This window comes from Lissotriton vulgaris, chromosome 5, assembly GCF_964263255.1.
Source record: "Lissotriton vulgaris chromosome 5, aLisVul1.2, whole genome shotgun sequence".
Lineage (NCBI taxonomy): Eukaryota > Metazoa > Chordata > Amphibia > Caudata > Salamandridae > Lissotriton > Lissotriton vulgaris.
In genome coordinates, this window is record NC_141693.1 from 422,512,790 (window position 1) to 422,528,840 (window position 16,051).

Genomic DNA, 16,051 nt, shown 5'->3' on the forward strand with positions numbered 1-16,051 from the left:
GTGAGGAAATTCGTGGCAGAGGTGACCATTTGAAGGGGGCGCCAACAAACATTCAGCCTGATTCATCAAGCCGAAATCGGCTCGCAAAGGGCCAGATTCTGAGCATCTGGCCCTTTGCGAGCGGTATTTTTGCATTTGGGATTCATCATCCCAAATGCAAAAATCGGTAATAGCGATTTCGCTATTTTGCGATGAATTACATTTAAGGAATCTCTATTTGAGATTCCTTAACCCTTTCGATGCTGATGACGAGCTCAGCTCGTCATCACCCACGGGTGTCGTGTGCTGATGACGAGCTGAGCTCGTCATGGTGCCACTAAAATGGCATTTTCCAGCACAAGGGGGGGAAAACGCCCAGCAGCCATGTGGTTAAATGCAATTCATCATCCATTTAAAATTTGCGAATTCGCAATTTCGGCCCGCTATTTACCGCGAGGTCAAACCTCGTGGTAAATAGCGAAAACTCAGAAAAATGCTTTTAAAAGCATTTTTCTGAGTTGCATGTTGCACACACACATGTCCTTTGGACATGTGTGTGCGCAACACCTGTTTAAATTAGCATTTAAGGGGTGCTACAGGGTGTCCTCTGGACACCCCTGGCACCCTTTAAATCGCTATCTTATTTGCGCTTAGCTAATTGCTAATCGCAAATAAGGAATACTCCCCATTCATTCCTATGGGCCTTTTGGCCCATAGGAATGAATGGGGAGTTATTCCTTATTTGCGATTAGCAATTTGCTATTCGCAAATAAGGAATCAGTAGGAATCGCAAAAAATTTTGCTATTCCTACATGAATCCCGTTTTGCGAGTCTGGAGTAGCGATTCCTTATGATTCGCTATTTCAGACTCGCAAAACCTCCCAATGATGAATCAGGCTGATTGTCACACAGGGCTCCGCCAGTGCTAAAACCGGCCCCGACACAGCATGGGTCAGTGGGGCACTCACTTTATCCACTCGCTCTCTTGCGCTGTGAGTAATGGCATTTTCTCTGACCGCACGAGCACATTAACCTAAACAGAAGTACACTCCTATAATGGGGGAGGCGTGCCTGGGCTGCTGAGCCATTCTTTTATTTTTATGTTTTTAGAGGCAGGCCAAACGTCTTTGCATGTTGTATATGGCAGCACAGCAAATAAATAAATAACAATTCCTGGCAGGCTCGCCGACACCAGACCCATTGACTTTGCAATTGTTTTTTATTTTCATTAAATCCATGTCCATTGCGTCAGGAATTTCCCCGGCAGGAACCAGGAAAGGACATGTACTTCCCTATCTATCTCAGAATCATTGAGCTGAGGAGCCCAGGCCTAAACATTTGCAGAGTCAAAACAAGGCTTTCCAACTTTCTTGTCTCAAATACAGTAGGTATCTCATTCCTGCTATAGCCACACTTTCAAAAAATGTCTTCGTTGGTGTGAGACATACATTAACACGATATGGCACAATTTCAAGCAAATCAACAGATCCCGTCATTAAAAGGGTACACTTTAATACTAAAAATAAGTTAAGTACCAGGGTAAAATGGTGAAACATGCCAACAGCTAGGTCTTGTAGGAAGAGTCTGTCTTCTCTCATTATTTATATCTGCAGTGCAGAGTTAATGCTTAGTTCTCTGATTCTCTGAACATGGACGAAGAATAAAGCAAAGTACGATCCCTTCCTTTTCAGATGTAAGTTAAATGTTTTTATATTTCCATCAAATTGGTTGGTGCGGGTTCCCCTACTGGAAACTGAGGCCTATCACCAGATAGCTACACATGACATTGCCTGGGCATGCCATGGGAAGGTGGGGTAGAGGAAAAGAACTAAAACAAAGCCCTGTTGTCCTTCTTTTGGAAGGTCAACAAGACTGGTAGGTGTGGTGCTGAGTCAGTTAATCTCTAGGTTTGCCCCATGGTCACATATTTTAGGAGCCCCTATGACAGACACACCTGTTTGGGCCGGATTAGATAGTCACAGTGAGATCACGCGTTAAGAGCTGATACCATGAACCAGTTTAGATGAGCTCAGAGAATGGCACTGATAAGATTTAGGTTGACATCGATGAACTCATGAGTTGTTAATGAGATGGCTACATGCACACATGGAACATTTTTGATTAGCCCATTAGAAAGAATTGGTATTTTAAAGGACTGATGTTCATAAGCTTGTTGGAAGTTGTTGATATGCTCATAGGATAGCGGTCTGCTCAGGTAGACACTTCGATAAGTTCGGGGGAAGGAGGTGGTGTGCCAACGGAGCAGTGTTCACAAGCTTAAAAGGTGGCGCTGATGTGATAATGGAGTAATGTTGACAAACTTATTGAAAGGTGTTTAGAAGCTAGTTGGAAGATGCTGATGCAACACATAGGATAGTGCTAGCAAGCTCGTAGGACAGCGAATGGGTTTTATTGATCTTTTTTGACACGCTCAACACGCTCAAATTCAGTATTGACAAGTTCACAAGTGTTTGCTAATGAAATCATGGGACCATTTTGATGAGCTCAGGGGACATTGTTTACATGTTCATGGGACAATGTTGCTCAGGTCATGCGACAGTAAAGATCAAGTAAGAGAACAGCTTTTTACTTTCGCCACGTGTGACAATATAAGCATGGCTTCTAGCAGGAGGTGGGAAGCAATGGAAAAAAAACAGACTGCGGTCAGTGGCAGCCACAGCTCACAGCCACCATGTCATCATACTGTTTGAGGACCACATTTTCCTCATCATCGAAGTAGAGCAGGTTGATGGATTGAAGCTTATCAGGCACACAGCAGGGAGTGTCAATGTCCTTGGAGAGCTTCAGGGCATGGGCAATGGACTGCACCGTGGCATGATTGGTCGCACCCAATCCTTGCCCCAAAGGAAAGACGCAGGCCCCGCGGCAGTGGTAGGCATTGTATCCTCGCGGGGAGATGATCCACCCCTCCCAGCCAATCTCCTCAAAGTCCACGTAGAGGGGTACCCGCTGGCAGGACATGCGATGGTGCTGGGCAGACATCGAAAGGTCCCGTATCTGTCTGATTTTCTTCAGGTCAATTACAGAGGGGACAATGTTCTGATTAAGCTGAAGTTGTGGAAGTTCCGCTTGTGCAGGTGGAAAGCCTGGTAGGAAAAGAGCAACAATTAAAGTTTCAAGCACAGTAACCATTTACATTGACTCCCAATGAGAACAAAACAAGGATGAATATTTGACATGGTGACCAATATAGTCAACCCAAGTGTTATGTGCAGTATTGGATAAAATCACTTGCACTATAAAAGTTACTCTTTAAATTGCCTCCTTCAAAAAGCAGCAGACAAAAGAATGTACAATAACTGAACATTATACACTAAAACAGCTGGTAAAAGTTATGTTATGTTATGTTATCCGGATCTGTAGAGGCCTGGCTGCCCCAGCAACAATATCTTTTGTTTACACTTCATATGAGCAGCTAAATACAAATTTTGGTTTATTAAGTTTGTCTGGTAATGTATCATCTAACAATGTGGCGCATATTGATTTTTGTCATCTGTATTCAATGCAGATTTTGTAAGATCCCAGCGGCTGTTTTTTGGGCCAGCGTTTATTAATGTTCTAATAATCGGATCTTTAGAGAGAAGAAAAGCTCTACAAGATAAAAAAAAGGGTTATTTTGACTTTATGGAATGAAACGAAGTAAAGATATGATGGACGAGATCCATGATTTTTATGAGTATAGGTCTTAGCAGGATGATACTGATTATTTTCTATCAGGGGTGTTAAGACACAGGTAAATGTGGCCCTGGATGCATAGCAATCCACCAGTAAAATTCTCCTAGTAAATAGAAGTGCTCCTTACGAGATAGCACTGGTGACTCGTAAATCATGTGTTGGCCATTATGATGACGTGGATTAGAAAATCTTCGATAGAGAAGCAAGAAAAGTATTAACGTTGGGTTGAACTCAGCCACAACTGGAAAATAAAGAATGCCTTGCTCTAGAGGTGGGTTCTGAACTTATTCGCTTCTTTTCGTGATGGGAAGATATCGGGAAAGGGCCAACATAAGTCTCTAGAAACATATAAAGATAGGCGCAAAACAGAGACTGCCCTTTATTGTGCATACTCAATATGGCAGGAGAGTTCATGATAAAGACCTGCCAGTAGATGTAACATCATGTGGAGGTTGGCTTCTGTAATTTTTTTGTTTTCTGGGGAATGGTCATTTTACTTTATTGCCAGGTCACTGAAGATTAATATATTTCAAACTAAATTCAAAACTTTCAGATTGCAGATAAAGAGCCAAAGCCTGGAGACTGCAGCCTATTATTTGCTAACTGCATGGTGAAGTGCAACGCAAAATATGGAAGCACTTTCACCTCGCTTAAGAGAGCACAATTACATACACTAATCCACAAAGAAGTAAGACCATTGTTATTCAGAAACTGCACTTCTAGAGTTACTACAGCTAAAACTGAACCAAAATAGTAGTAAATGTGCTCCATCTTTGCTTGGCATACATCCAGCACCACAGACCAAACATGGCCACTCACAGGTAATGCAACACACTCCCATAGAATATAATGGAGGGAGAGACTTAAAATTAGGCCTGGGCGAAATTTCTGTCATGCTGTCTTAATCTCTCATTATATTGTAATTTCTTAATCGGCTTCTCACCCGAAATTCCTGAAATGACTCTATTAGGCCAGGTCACACATCAAAAATTGAGCGCCACTTCACAGGAGCATCTTGAATGATCAGAACCCGAGATGATGCGATTCATGCCGCTTGTGTTTTACGTGCTATTTTTTTTAGCTCGAAATGAGTCCTCTTATCTCAAATTGACTTGAGTACACATAAAATATAGTGCCATAAGCAGATTTTCCATTTTGCATAGTTACGCTGAATGTTACTGACATTTTTCATAAATATGAAATTATGCAAGTTTGGCACTCCCCTACTTAAAACGACAGCCCTTAGGAAATAAGCTTAAATAAAATACATTCTTTCGGATTGTAAATTACACACACTCACAAATATAGACACAATATTTTAAGTGTTAAAAGTTATACTGAACACATTTTTTATTTGAAAATAATTAAACATTTACATTGTATTTAAATATGTATTAACCATTTGATTTGATGAGCAAATAGCAGTTTGTTTTTTAGTTCTATGTTAATGAGAATTATCTGAAGGTAATTAGCATTGTTTCCTTTTTTATAGTTATTAAACTTTATAATATTTCCCTGTACTTTACGGTAGTGGGATCTGCACCCCATGGGGAAGACCTCCGCCTATATATGAAAATTGACTAGCAGTAACTTTACACTTTTATATCGTGTTCCAGCAGACTCCACTCCCACTTCTGAAGTTGTAGAGACATGAAAGCCTGCATTTGTGGGATCTGCACCTCCATGGGGAAGACCTCCGCCTATATATGAAAATTGACTAGTAGTAACTTTACACTTTTATATCATGTTCCAGCAGACTCCGCCCCCACTTCTGAAGTTGTAGAGATATGTAAGCCTGCATTTAGTAGTAACTTTACATGCAGAAACCGTGACTAGCAAAAAAGTGTAAATTAACTATTAGGTGCAGTAGTTACTTTACAAATGAGTAAATCTACAGGTATAAATTTGCCTTTGTGAACAGACAGCATCCCAATTATTTTAAGATTAGAAGATTACCAGGGAAATTATCCTTTTTTAGGTCTCGGCTAGCATAGGCTGCGCTTGCGCAGTCTCGCTGGCGAGATTTTATGTTTTCTAGTAGTGGGGCTTGAACCCGCCCCTCTTCTCCATTGGCTGGCCTCCTAAATGCTGGCAAGCCATTGGAGAAGAGGTTTGTCTGTCCATTTAAGCCCCGATTTTTTTGGATTCGGCGGTGTGTTTTTTAGCTTCTTTCTCTACTCTTCCCATTGGCTGGAATGTAAACAACAACAAGCCAAAACACGCCCGTTGTTTACATTCCAGCCAATGGGAAGAGGAGAGAAAGAAAAACACGCCCCCCAGTCTGAAAATGACGGGGCGTTTCTCCGATCCATTTCTGCTGGACCTCGGAGAAACATGGTGGTGTTCTTGGCGTGGTCCACCGCGTATGTGGAGTCTGCGCTGGCCCGGAAACTGAAGAGAGACGACGCGGTCGAGCCTGAGGCAGGAGTTGCAGTAATCCACTGGGTCTTGCTGAGGCATCCTGAACGTGCGGGCTGAAGGGCTGGGCCCTTTGGGGGGAGAGACTCAATCCGGAGAACATTAAGGAGCTCAGGAGCGGGTGAGTGATCGGAGGACGGGGCATGGTTGCCCCCAGTCTTCCCCCCGCCGTACTTCGGCTCTTTCCGGTGCTGCTCGGCTCTCTCCGGAGCTGCTCGGCTCCACCCCTTCCCCCCTTCCCTCTGCCCGCAACCCTCCTCTGTCCCGCTCTCCCTCGGCTGTGGTGGATCATGGCTGCTCGCAGAGGCTGCTCCGTGATCACGGCGGCTGTGGCAGCGCCCTGAGCGAAGCCTGGAGGGGGAGTCCGGCGGGGACACGTCCACCTTCACCCCGAGCACCCTGGAGAGAGGTGAGAGAGGGCGGATGGCTCATCGGAGCATCAGGGGGAGCAGTGGCAATTGGTGGTTGGGGGGCCCTGTTACATTAGTGGATGTCGATGTATATTGTGCATTACGTGGACACTGGTGCACCTATGGGGCATGCATTAGATCGATGCACGAGGGCGAGGGCTGCAGCCCTGTGGGCATTTAATTGATGCACCCTGGAAGGACTGCTGCAGCTCTGTGGTCCGTACCTGGTAGCATTCACCCAGCCATGAGGGGATCTGTGCAGTTCTTGAGCGGCCCTTTCTCGTCTCTTGGAGTTTTGGTGCAAAGCAGTGTGCACTAGTGCAGCTGTCGGTGGGATGGTGCATTGAAGCACTGGAGATGCTATGGTGCACTAGTGCACCCCGGGGTGCACTGGCCTAGTGCGGATTGGCACTGACGCATTCATGGATACACTGGTGCAGTTCGTTGGAGATCCTGGTGCAGCTGTGGTGCACTGATGCCCCTAGGATACACTGGTGCAGCTCAGGGCAAGCTTGTGCAGCCCAGATGTTGGTGCATTTTGGGGAGGCTTTGGTGAAGTTTTTGTTGGGCTTTGCAACCACTGGGACTGCACTGGGGCAGGTAAGTGTGATATGCCGCAGATCGGCGAGCAGTGACACGTCTTGGGACGAGCAGTGTAGTTCTTGGGGGACATTGGTGCTGCAAGCTGGTGCAGCAATGGTGAACTGACGTAACACCTAGTGCATTGGTGCAGCTGCGGGTGCACTTGTGTACCTGAGGAAACACTATTGCAATTATGGTGCGCTGGTGAAACCCGGGGTACACTAGAGCACCTGCGGGTGACCACGCGTGCCCAGCTCTGGATATGCTGGTGTATTTTGTGGAAGGATTAGTGCTGTTCTTGTTGGACCTTGCAACCACTGAGCTGCACTGGTGCAGTAAAGTGTGAGGTGCTGCAGCTCGGAGAGCAATGAAGCATCGGTTTAGTTCTTTGGTGACACTGGTGCAGCCGCGATGGTACTGCACTGGTGGACTGGAGAGTGCATTAGTGCTGCTTTGGGTTGGTGCATTTGAGTGATCACCAGGGCAGTTATGGTGCGCTGGTGCTACCCACGGTGCTCTAGAGCAGCAATGTTGAGCGTGTGCATCTCGGGAGAGGCAGGTGCCTTTTAGGGAATCGCTTGTGCAGCTCTTGGAGGGCCCTGTTGCAAGTAATGGGGGTGCTGTTGCAAATAGTATAAAAGACATTTGAAGATGCATTGGTGTAGTGCGTTGGGGTCACTGGTGCACTAGTGCACTAGTGCCATGCAGGGTGCATCAGAGCAGCAGTGTGTGAGCTGGTGCAGCTCGGGAGAGGCATCCATTGGTGGCACGAGGGCAGAGTGCAGCGATGGGGTTGCTTGCACCCGTTGGTTATTAATACTGTTGCAGCTGTTGAGAGCTGGTGCACTCCACATGAACAGTAGTGCACAGATGGGGTGTCGTGCAGTTGAAAAACACTGGTGCAGCTGGGGGGTGGGTGCTGACTGGGGCTCTTTCAGAGGGCTATGGCTTGTGCACTCCGCGTGAACAGTGGTGCACAGACGGGGTGTCGTGCAGTTGAAGAACACTGGTGCAGATGTGGGGGCGCTGACTGGGGCAGCAGTGCCCTGCAAGTGGGAGAATGCCATGCCAGTGGGGGAGGACAGTGTGCTACAAGTAGTGTCAGCAGGGGGGAGAATGCCGTGTCCGTGGGGGAGGGCAGTGTGCTATAAGTGGGAGAATGCCCCTCAGTGTCAGCAGTGCACTGCAGGGGGGAGATTACCTTGGCAGTGGAGGGAGCAGTGTCATCTGTGGAATGCTCCAACAGTGTTGAAAGTGCCTTGACAGTGGAGAGGGCAAGAGGGGGAATGCTTATCTTGCCTCTGTTTCCTGATTGTACCCGATTTCTTGACTCTGTTCCCTGGTTGTGATCGTTTTTCTTGCCTCTGTTCCCTGGTTGTGCTAGTTTTTCTTGCCTCTGTTCCCTGGTTGTGCTCGTTTTTCTTGCTTCTGTTCCATAGTTGTGCTAGTTTTTCTTGCCTCTTTTCCCTGGTTTTGCCCGTTTTCTTGCCTCTGTTCCCTGGTTGTGATCGTTTTTCTTGCCTCTGTTCCCTGGTTGTGATCGTTTTTCTTGCCTCTGTTCCCTAGTGCTCGTTTTTCTTGCCTCTGTTCCCTGGTAGTGATAATTTTTCTTGCCTCTGTTCCCTAGTTGTGCTCGCTTTTCTTGCCTCTGCCCCCTGGTTGTGCTCGTTTTTCTTGCCTCTGTTCCCTGATTGTGATCGTTTTTCTTGCCTCTGTTCCCTAATTGTGCTAGTTTTTTCTTGCCTCTGTTCCCTGGTTGTTCTCGCTTTTCTTGCCTCTGCCCCCTGGTTGTGCTCGCTTTTCTTGCCTCTGTTCCCTGGTTGTGCTCGCTTTTCTTGCCTCTGCTCCCTGGTTGTGCTCGCTTTTCTTGCCTCTGTTCCATGGTTGTGCTTGCTTTTCTTGCCTCTGCCCCCTGGTTATGCTAGTTTTTCTTGCCTCTGTTCCCTGGTTGTGCTCCAAAATCGATTGCAAAAATGGAGCAAGGGTGGATACATAAAATAAACATGGTTGGGTAAAACATACATGGGTATGGCCTATCACAAATATGTAGTATAATCTATTCGAGTAGTTCCGCATGTGAAAGAATATAATCATGTAAAACACTTGATTGGTCTTAGGTGGAGACAGTTCTGACAATACAAAGTGCATGTACGTCAATGCGAGATATAAAACAAATAACAAAACTAGATATAAAAGATAAGCACTTCACTTCAATTACTTTAGAGCTTGTGTGTGTGTGGCTCTGTGTATGTGTGGATCTGTGTGTGTGTGTGGGGGGCGCTCTGTGTGTTTGTGGCTCTGTGTGTGGCTCAGTGTGTGTGGCTCTGTGTGTGTGTGTGTGGGGCTGTGTGTGTGTGTGGCTGTGTGTGTGTGTGGCTCTGTGTGTGTGTGTGTGGCTGTGTGTGTGGGGGGCTCTGTGTGTGTGTGTGGCTCTGTGTGTGGGGTTCTGTGTGTGGCTCTGTGTGTGTGTGGGGGGCTCTGCGTGTGTGTGGGGCTCTGTGTGTGTGCGTGGCTCTGTGTGTGTGTGGCTCTGTGTGTGTGTGTGGCTCTGTGTGTGTGTGGCTCTGTGTGTGTGTGTGGCTGTGTGTGTGTGGGGGGCTCTGTGTGTGTGGCTCTGTGTGTGGGGTTCTGTGTGTGGCTCTGTGTGTGTGGGGGGCTCTGTGTGTGTGTGTGTGTGTGTGGCTCTGTGTGTGGGGTTCTGTGTGTGTGGCTGTGTGTGTGTGGGTACAAATGCAATAGGTCTCGCATTTGCGAGAGATTAAGCTATTACTCTCTACTACTCTCTAATGCTTACCTATTGCCATTGTCAATGACAATACCATATATTTATCGGTTAAAAAAAACAATAAATGAAAAAAATGACATTTGCAATGCCAATAGCTCTAACTTTAACAAAGACGAGAACATTGCATTGTAAATACTTGTTTATATATACTAGAGGATTGGCAGATACCCAAGTGTATTTATTTTAGCACAGTTTTGTATATCGTTTTTTAATAGTGTTCATTCTTTTGGTGATTTAGAGTGAGTTTCTTTCTTACATTTGGTTCGAAATGTTGACCTTTCTTTTCAGTGTAAAGTTTTTCAAAGTTACCAGCAAGATTGAAATTTCCAGTTGCGGTCCTACTTCTCCAAAGAAGGAAGGTAAATGTGTTTTTTCACGTGCGACTGTTCGGTAAGAAGATGAAAGAAGTTCATGACATTTGAGATTCTTGCTTTTTAGAACCTTCGGCTTAGCTGCTCTCTGGAGCTGGAACACACTTCAAACTGCATTTCTTTTTATGGGACTGATCACTTGTTCCACACTCATTCAGTTGACACTGGTTGGAGGAGGCAAATGAAAGATTTATGATTATGATAGCCTTCTTTGTGTATGCATTACCTTCTAGATTTTTTTTAGTTCACTTAAGCTTGGAAAATCGTTTATCTCTGCTTCAGCTGCCACACGTGGTGTCAGACCCATAACTCTATTGTAAGAGTCTATGACAATAGTCCACCTCATGTGTGAAACTCTGTTTCATTGGCAGGATTCTACTTTAGGTACCACAAGCGTCTTATACAATATTTTATCCCAGGAGTCATTTACAGTATTTAACCTCCTGTGATATTCTACTTTCTACTTCAGGTGACATATAAAGTCCGTGAAGAATCCTGTGCATTTCACCCATGGCACGAGAAGTATAGGAATCCAGCTCAGTTGCAATAGATGTCCTAAAACAGGATTATCCCCCATTCAATCGCATGGGTCATCTGCATAATTTAATTGCAGATGTCATATACCTGATTCTTCCTCGTAGTAAAGTATTACACACAGGAAGGGGGGCGCTAGAGGGCGCGTAAGCGGAATGGCTGCTTAGGCTCGCAGCTACCGCTCCTTGGATCATAATCCTGTCATTATCCTTTGCCCCACGGGACCCACGTTTGCCTCAATTCCCGGTGATCCGCTGCAGGGTGACCTTCCCCACACTCGTTCCAAGTTTGAAGGCGCTGTGAGGCTCGGAGCCCGAGCTGTGCCTTCTGGAAGTTTTCACCGGCCGGTGCCTCGGAGCGGAGGAGCGTGCGTGGCCGGCTGCAGCGAGCTACGCAAGACCGGGGTTGGCCAAGAGGAGCTAGGCCGCTCCTCGGTGCGACTGCCGGACCCCTGGACTGGCTCTGGCCGGCGGACTTGCGGCGAAGGTAGGAGGCGGCCTGCCTGACTGTGCGGAGGCCCCCCTCACTGCCCCCGCTGCCCTCGTTCACAGCACAGCGGGCGCCTACTATCCCTCTGCGTTGGAAGCTGCCGGGGGGCGGACGCTTCACATCCTGAGCCCCCGGGAGTACCTGCACCTAATTGGGGCTCTCGGGAGACGGCGCAGATCAGGGGGCTGCCTCACGGGGGGCTGACTGTCGGGCCCGGGCCCTTAAACCTGCTGCAGCTTCCGATTTTGAGCCTCGGCCGGCCCAGGACAACCACATTACTCCTGCTATCGGGACGCTGTCCCTAGCCATCGAACGGCCGCGACCTCCTTTAGGAGCAGTCAGGGACCCTCCTCACTCTCCCTTCATTTCAGTGGCATTGCTCCATCCCCTGCTGGCTGACCTGCTGCAATAGCCCAAGATCGAACACTGCACCTGGGTAGAGATCCCACATTAAGGTTCGACTGCACTACCTTCACTCACACCTGGGCCTATCGAACCGCCTGCATACAAAGCGGAGACAAGTAGCTGGGCTCTAATCACTCCGGCACTCGGGCTCAGTCGCCCCCTCCGGCTACCGGACCGCACAGGGCCTGCCCGACCTCACCAGGACCCCGCATCGTCACCGTTGAGACCCTTGCTGCACTGTTGGTGAGCAAACCTATCCTACACCTGCTGTGGCCCTGCCTCCTGGTGATAGCGTCACTGACCGACGGCCCGCGGGGACCCACACCCCACGGCCCGAGGGTGCGGCGCCCCGCCGCCATCATGGTGCGGCCAGAGAACCGCCAAACCAAACTTAGTTTTGATACCGCGAGAAAGGGCGCAAAATCGACGCAGCTGAAGCCGGACCCTAGCACGTCGTCCCCGAAGGCCACCATTTCTCCTGCCAAAGACGCTGACCTGACTAGCCTGATACAGGAGATGAGGCCGGGCTTCGCCACTGTTGTTGAGAAGGTTGACGGTGTCACCGCTCGGCTGGACGCACTGGTACACAAGGTTGACCGTCATTAGGAGCGCATCACGGCTGCGGAGCAGCGTATCTCCGACACCTCAGATGTTGCCACATCTCACACCACTCAATTGTCCAGGATGGACAATCTACTCAGGATCATAGCGGCAAAAAATGAGGATTTGGAAGCCCGTAGCCGCCGAAACTACATACGGGTCACCAATGTGCCGGAATCCACAGACACGGGCAGAATGGAGCTGTACGTTGAGAAACTGCTCAAGGGATCCATTGGTGAGGACGCTTTTTCGCCTCAGTTCATCGTCGAAAGGGCGCACCGCTCATTGGCACCCATGCCCAAACCCGGCCTGTCACCGCGTCCCATAATTGCTCGGCTGCTAAACTATCGTGATCGGGACACTGCGCTCCGGGCGCCCCGGTCTCAACGGTCACTGCAATATAATGGTGTCACTTTTTCCATCTACCCGGATTTCACGCCCATGGTGCAGGAAGAGCGGTGCAAATTCCTACCAGTAAAGAACAAGCATTTGCAATGCAATAGGTCTCGCATTAGGAAAGTTTAAGCTATTGGTCTTGTAAATGACAATTTTTTTTATTTATGTGTTGGTTTTGAAAATAGCTAAATTAATAGCTTTGTTATTTACAATGCCAATAGTTATAACATTCGCAAATGTGACACCTATAGCATTTGTAATGTAACATGTTTGTAGTGAAGCGTGAAGGAGAGCACGAGCCTTCAATTTTAAAAGTAAACATGGCGCAAGGATTAAAGCGCGAGGGACATTTCATACTGGCAACAGATTGAAATAGTGGCAGCTTTTACCAGAAAGGTTAAATAGATGTACAGCAAGCTGTAAGGTGAAAACAAAGCTCGTAGCTGGCATTTAATTGCGCACTTTCATGCCGGTTGTCAGAGCTTTAGTACAACGCTAAAACAAAAAGGTAAGAAAAGTTTGTGTGAATAAATAAACATTTGCCCAGAATCACAGGTTGTTGACTCCCTCGTCGAGACTCGAACCCGCTCCCCCAAGATCAAGGTCGGGCGCTCGCGCCGTTAGGCCACATCTTTTTCCTTTACTTCTGTATGTCGTCAACTAGCACGCGCACAGGCGTGCAAGGAAGGTCGAAAAGCTGCCTGAAGTGGAGGTAAAGGGAAACGCGCCCCTGGCAGCGCGTGAAAGTGCGCTCCGGGCTTGTATTCAGCGCCTGGCTGTCAATAACTCACTCAGACAGCTTGGAGACGGGCGCTCAACCAATCTGGCTGTTTAACATGCAGCATTTCAAGGTGAACAAAACAGAAGCCGCAACGGAACTCATCTCTCAATCCTTCCCGCTTCCTGTCGTATTTGTATTGCTTTCTGAAATAACATCAGGAGCGTATTTAGCCAATAATGTACTTTAATTAAGTAAAAGTTACTGCATTAATATAATTAAAGTGTACGCTAAGCAGATGGCTGCACTGTCGCAGTTACTCACTCAATGGAGCTCTGAAGTACATCGGGTTTTAAAACAATGGAGACAAATTGTGCTTTCTTGAAAAGGGCAGGACACACAAGGGCCACTTTTATTAACCCCTGCGGCGCTGCCAGCTTCGCCATGTTGGGTGGCAAGGGCCCCTGACCGCATGTGCCTGGGCGCTGAGAGCTGAAGGCGGCCAATTCCGCCCTGGCACAGTTTCCGTGCCGCAGTAATGATTTTGTTTTTAGCAAAAACAATCACCAGACTATTTGAAGATTTTCGCTACAAAAAAAAAAGATGCAGCCAAGAAAAGGTTTTTTATAAGAGGTCTTTTTAGCATCGCTCTCCCAACTGGAGCCGCTTGTATTATTTTATTTACAATTAATTGAAATGCACGGTTATACGAGATTTATTTTTAAAGTGAGTGGGATAAAAAGCACTAAATGCATCCAAAAATTGAAAAATCCAGTTCGCGTAAGATGTTGATTCTTATTATAAATGTGCAAAGCTGGCGCATTGGCACGGGTTCTGCCCTTTTTAAAAAGAGAACGAGGGAATTGTCAAGGACGCTTCGAATAAGATCAGAACAGAGCTGGCAAAACTGTGTAACATGATCCGCGCGGGCACACACCTCCCAGGACAAATTCGGACTAATTGCTTTGTGAAATCAAATAGTGCAGATGAACGCATGCGCAGTCGCAGAGCCGGTGTTCTCATATCCTCCACAGCCATACTCCAGTTACACACTGTCATTCTCAGATTCACTCTTGCAAGTAGTTGCATAGTCTACACAGACGAGACATTCCGATAACAAGTGTGCACACACCGGAGATGAAATCTCTAAGATATCGCTGCACAGATGCCAGTGTCCTTGTGCGCACCATACAGTGGCACAAAAGCAATGTAAAAAAATAAATACATACCGCAAATCACCGCCGTCACTCTGCCGGCCTGCGACCAGGAAGTCAGGCAGGCCGGCGCGATAACAGGAAACAGGAAGTAGGAGGGCGGGAGCCTACCCCGCCTCCCACGGAAGACCCGCGATTCGACGGAGCCGTGTTTGGAGCACCGGAGCAGGCAGGAGCCTACCCTGCGCCCCGGTGCCGAAGGAGGGAAGAAGAGTCCTGCTGCCGGGCCCTGCAGCGGAGGAGAGCCGCCGCACGAAGGAAGCCGGTGAGTGGGTTGCTGAGGGGGGGGGAGGCGGGGGGGAAGCATGTGCGTGCGCGAGTGCGGGGGGGAGCGGGGGGCGGGGAAGCATGTGCGCGCGCGAGTGCGGGGGCGGGCGGGCTTTGTATGTATGTGTGCGTGCGTGTGTGTGACTGTGGGGGAGGGGTGTGTGTGTGTGTGAGCGAGTGTCTGTGTGCCTGCGTGTGCATGCGCTCGCCTGTGTGTGCGTGCGTGCATGCAGAGGGGTGGGGGCTGCCTGCCTGCGTCTGTGTGAGCAAGGGCTGTGAGTTACCCTGCGCATGCGCGGGTACTCTGCGCATGCGCAGGTCAGACGCGCGCTCCCGCGGTGAAAACTGCGAGGAAAAACGCTCGTGACAGATTGGTGTCCTCATTCCCAATAACACAGGCCGACGGGCCACAATAGGTCTGAAGCAGACACCTTCAATGCTCACGCATTGAGGGTAGGTCTGCTCGACCTAAAAAGCTGCGGGAGGCTCAGATAGATTATGCACTATTGTACCCTGCAAAGCTACGAGTCACCCACCAGGGCAAGCAACGATTCTTCACCAATCCGCAGAGAGTAGAAGACTTTCTCAAATCACTCCGGCGAGCACGCAGGGAAGGCCAGGATGCTGCGGAAGATCGTGACAATGCTGACCTATCCCCGGCGCCACACGAAGACTAACTGCTAACATCCGCTGCACTGCGCACCTCGGCTGCGCTGGCTCACGCTTTTTCTACAATTTGGCGCACAGGCATGGGGGACCAAGTGGACGATGACCCTGCACAGACTCTACATCCCTGTGGTAATGTAAACCAAGGACCACTTTCCTGGCCCTAGTCTCCACCAAGGGCGGCACAGAAACGGGGCTAGGGTCTAGGAAGTGGCTGTGTGCACTCTATGTCTTACCCCCACTGGGAGACCCCCTCAGACTTTCTGGTGTTTCAGCTGTTAATGTTGCTTCATTTGGGGGGAGGGGGGTGGGATCCTGGGTGGGATTGCTTGGCTTCTGGCATGATTGGGATGCTGGGGTGGGTGGAGGGGCGGGTTGTTTCGTGAGGCACTCATATCTTGGACTGTATGTTTGGACTTTCTCTTGGTGTAGGCGCCGATGCTGGTGGGGCAGAGGTAGCTTTCTTATGCTGCCTGTATCGGCACGGATATGTTTTTTGTTGTGCTGTCCATGGCTACTCC

The 16,051-nt window shown here is 48.4% G+C and overlaps 1 protein-coding gene across 1 annotated transcript in view; it reads right to left on the bottom strand.

The window, feature by feature from the left end:
- Positions 1–1,798: 1,798 nt before the first annotated feature.
- The window catches only part of LOC147710999 (bone morphogenetic protein 2-B-like), a 77,202-nt gene continuing 62,949 nt past the window's right edge, over positions 1,799–16,051 (bottom strand). The window contains exon 4 of the mRNA XM_086920092.1: positions 1,799–3,086. Within this exon, the coding sequence (XP_086776218.1) occupies positions 2,644–3,086 (443 nt within the window). The 3' untranslated portion in view covers positions 1,799–2,643. The remainder of the gene's footprint in view (positions 3,087–16,051) is intronic.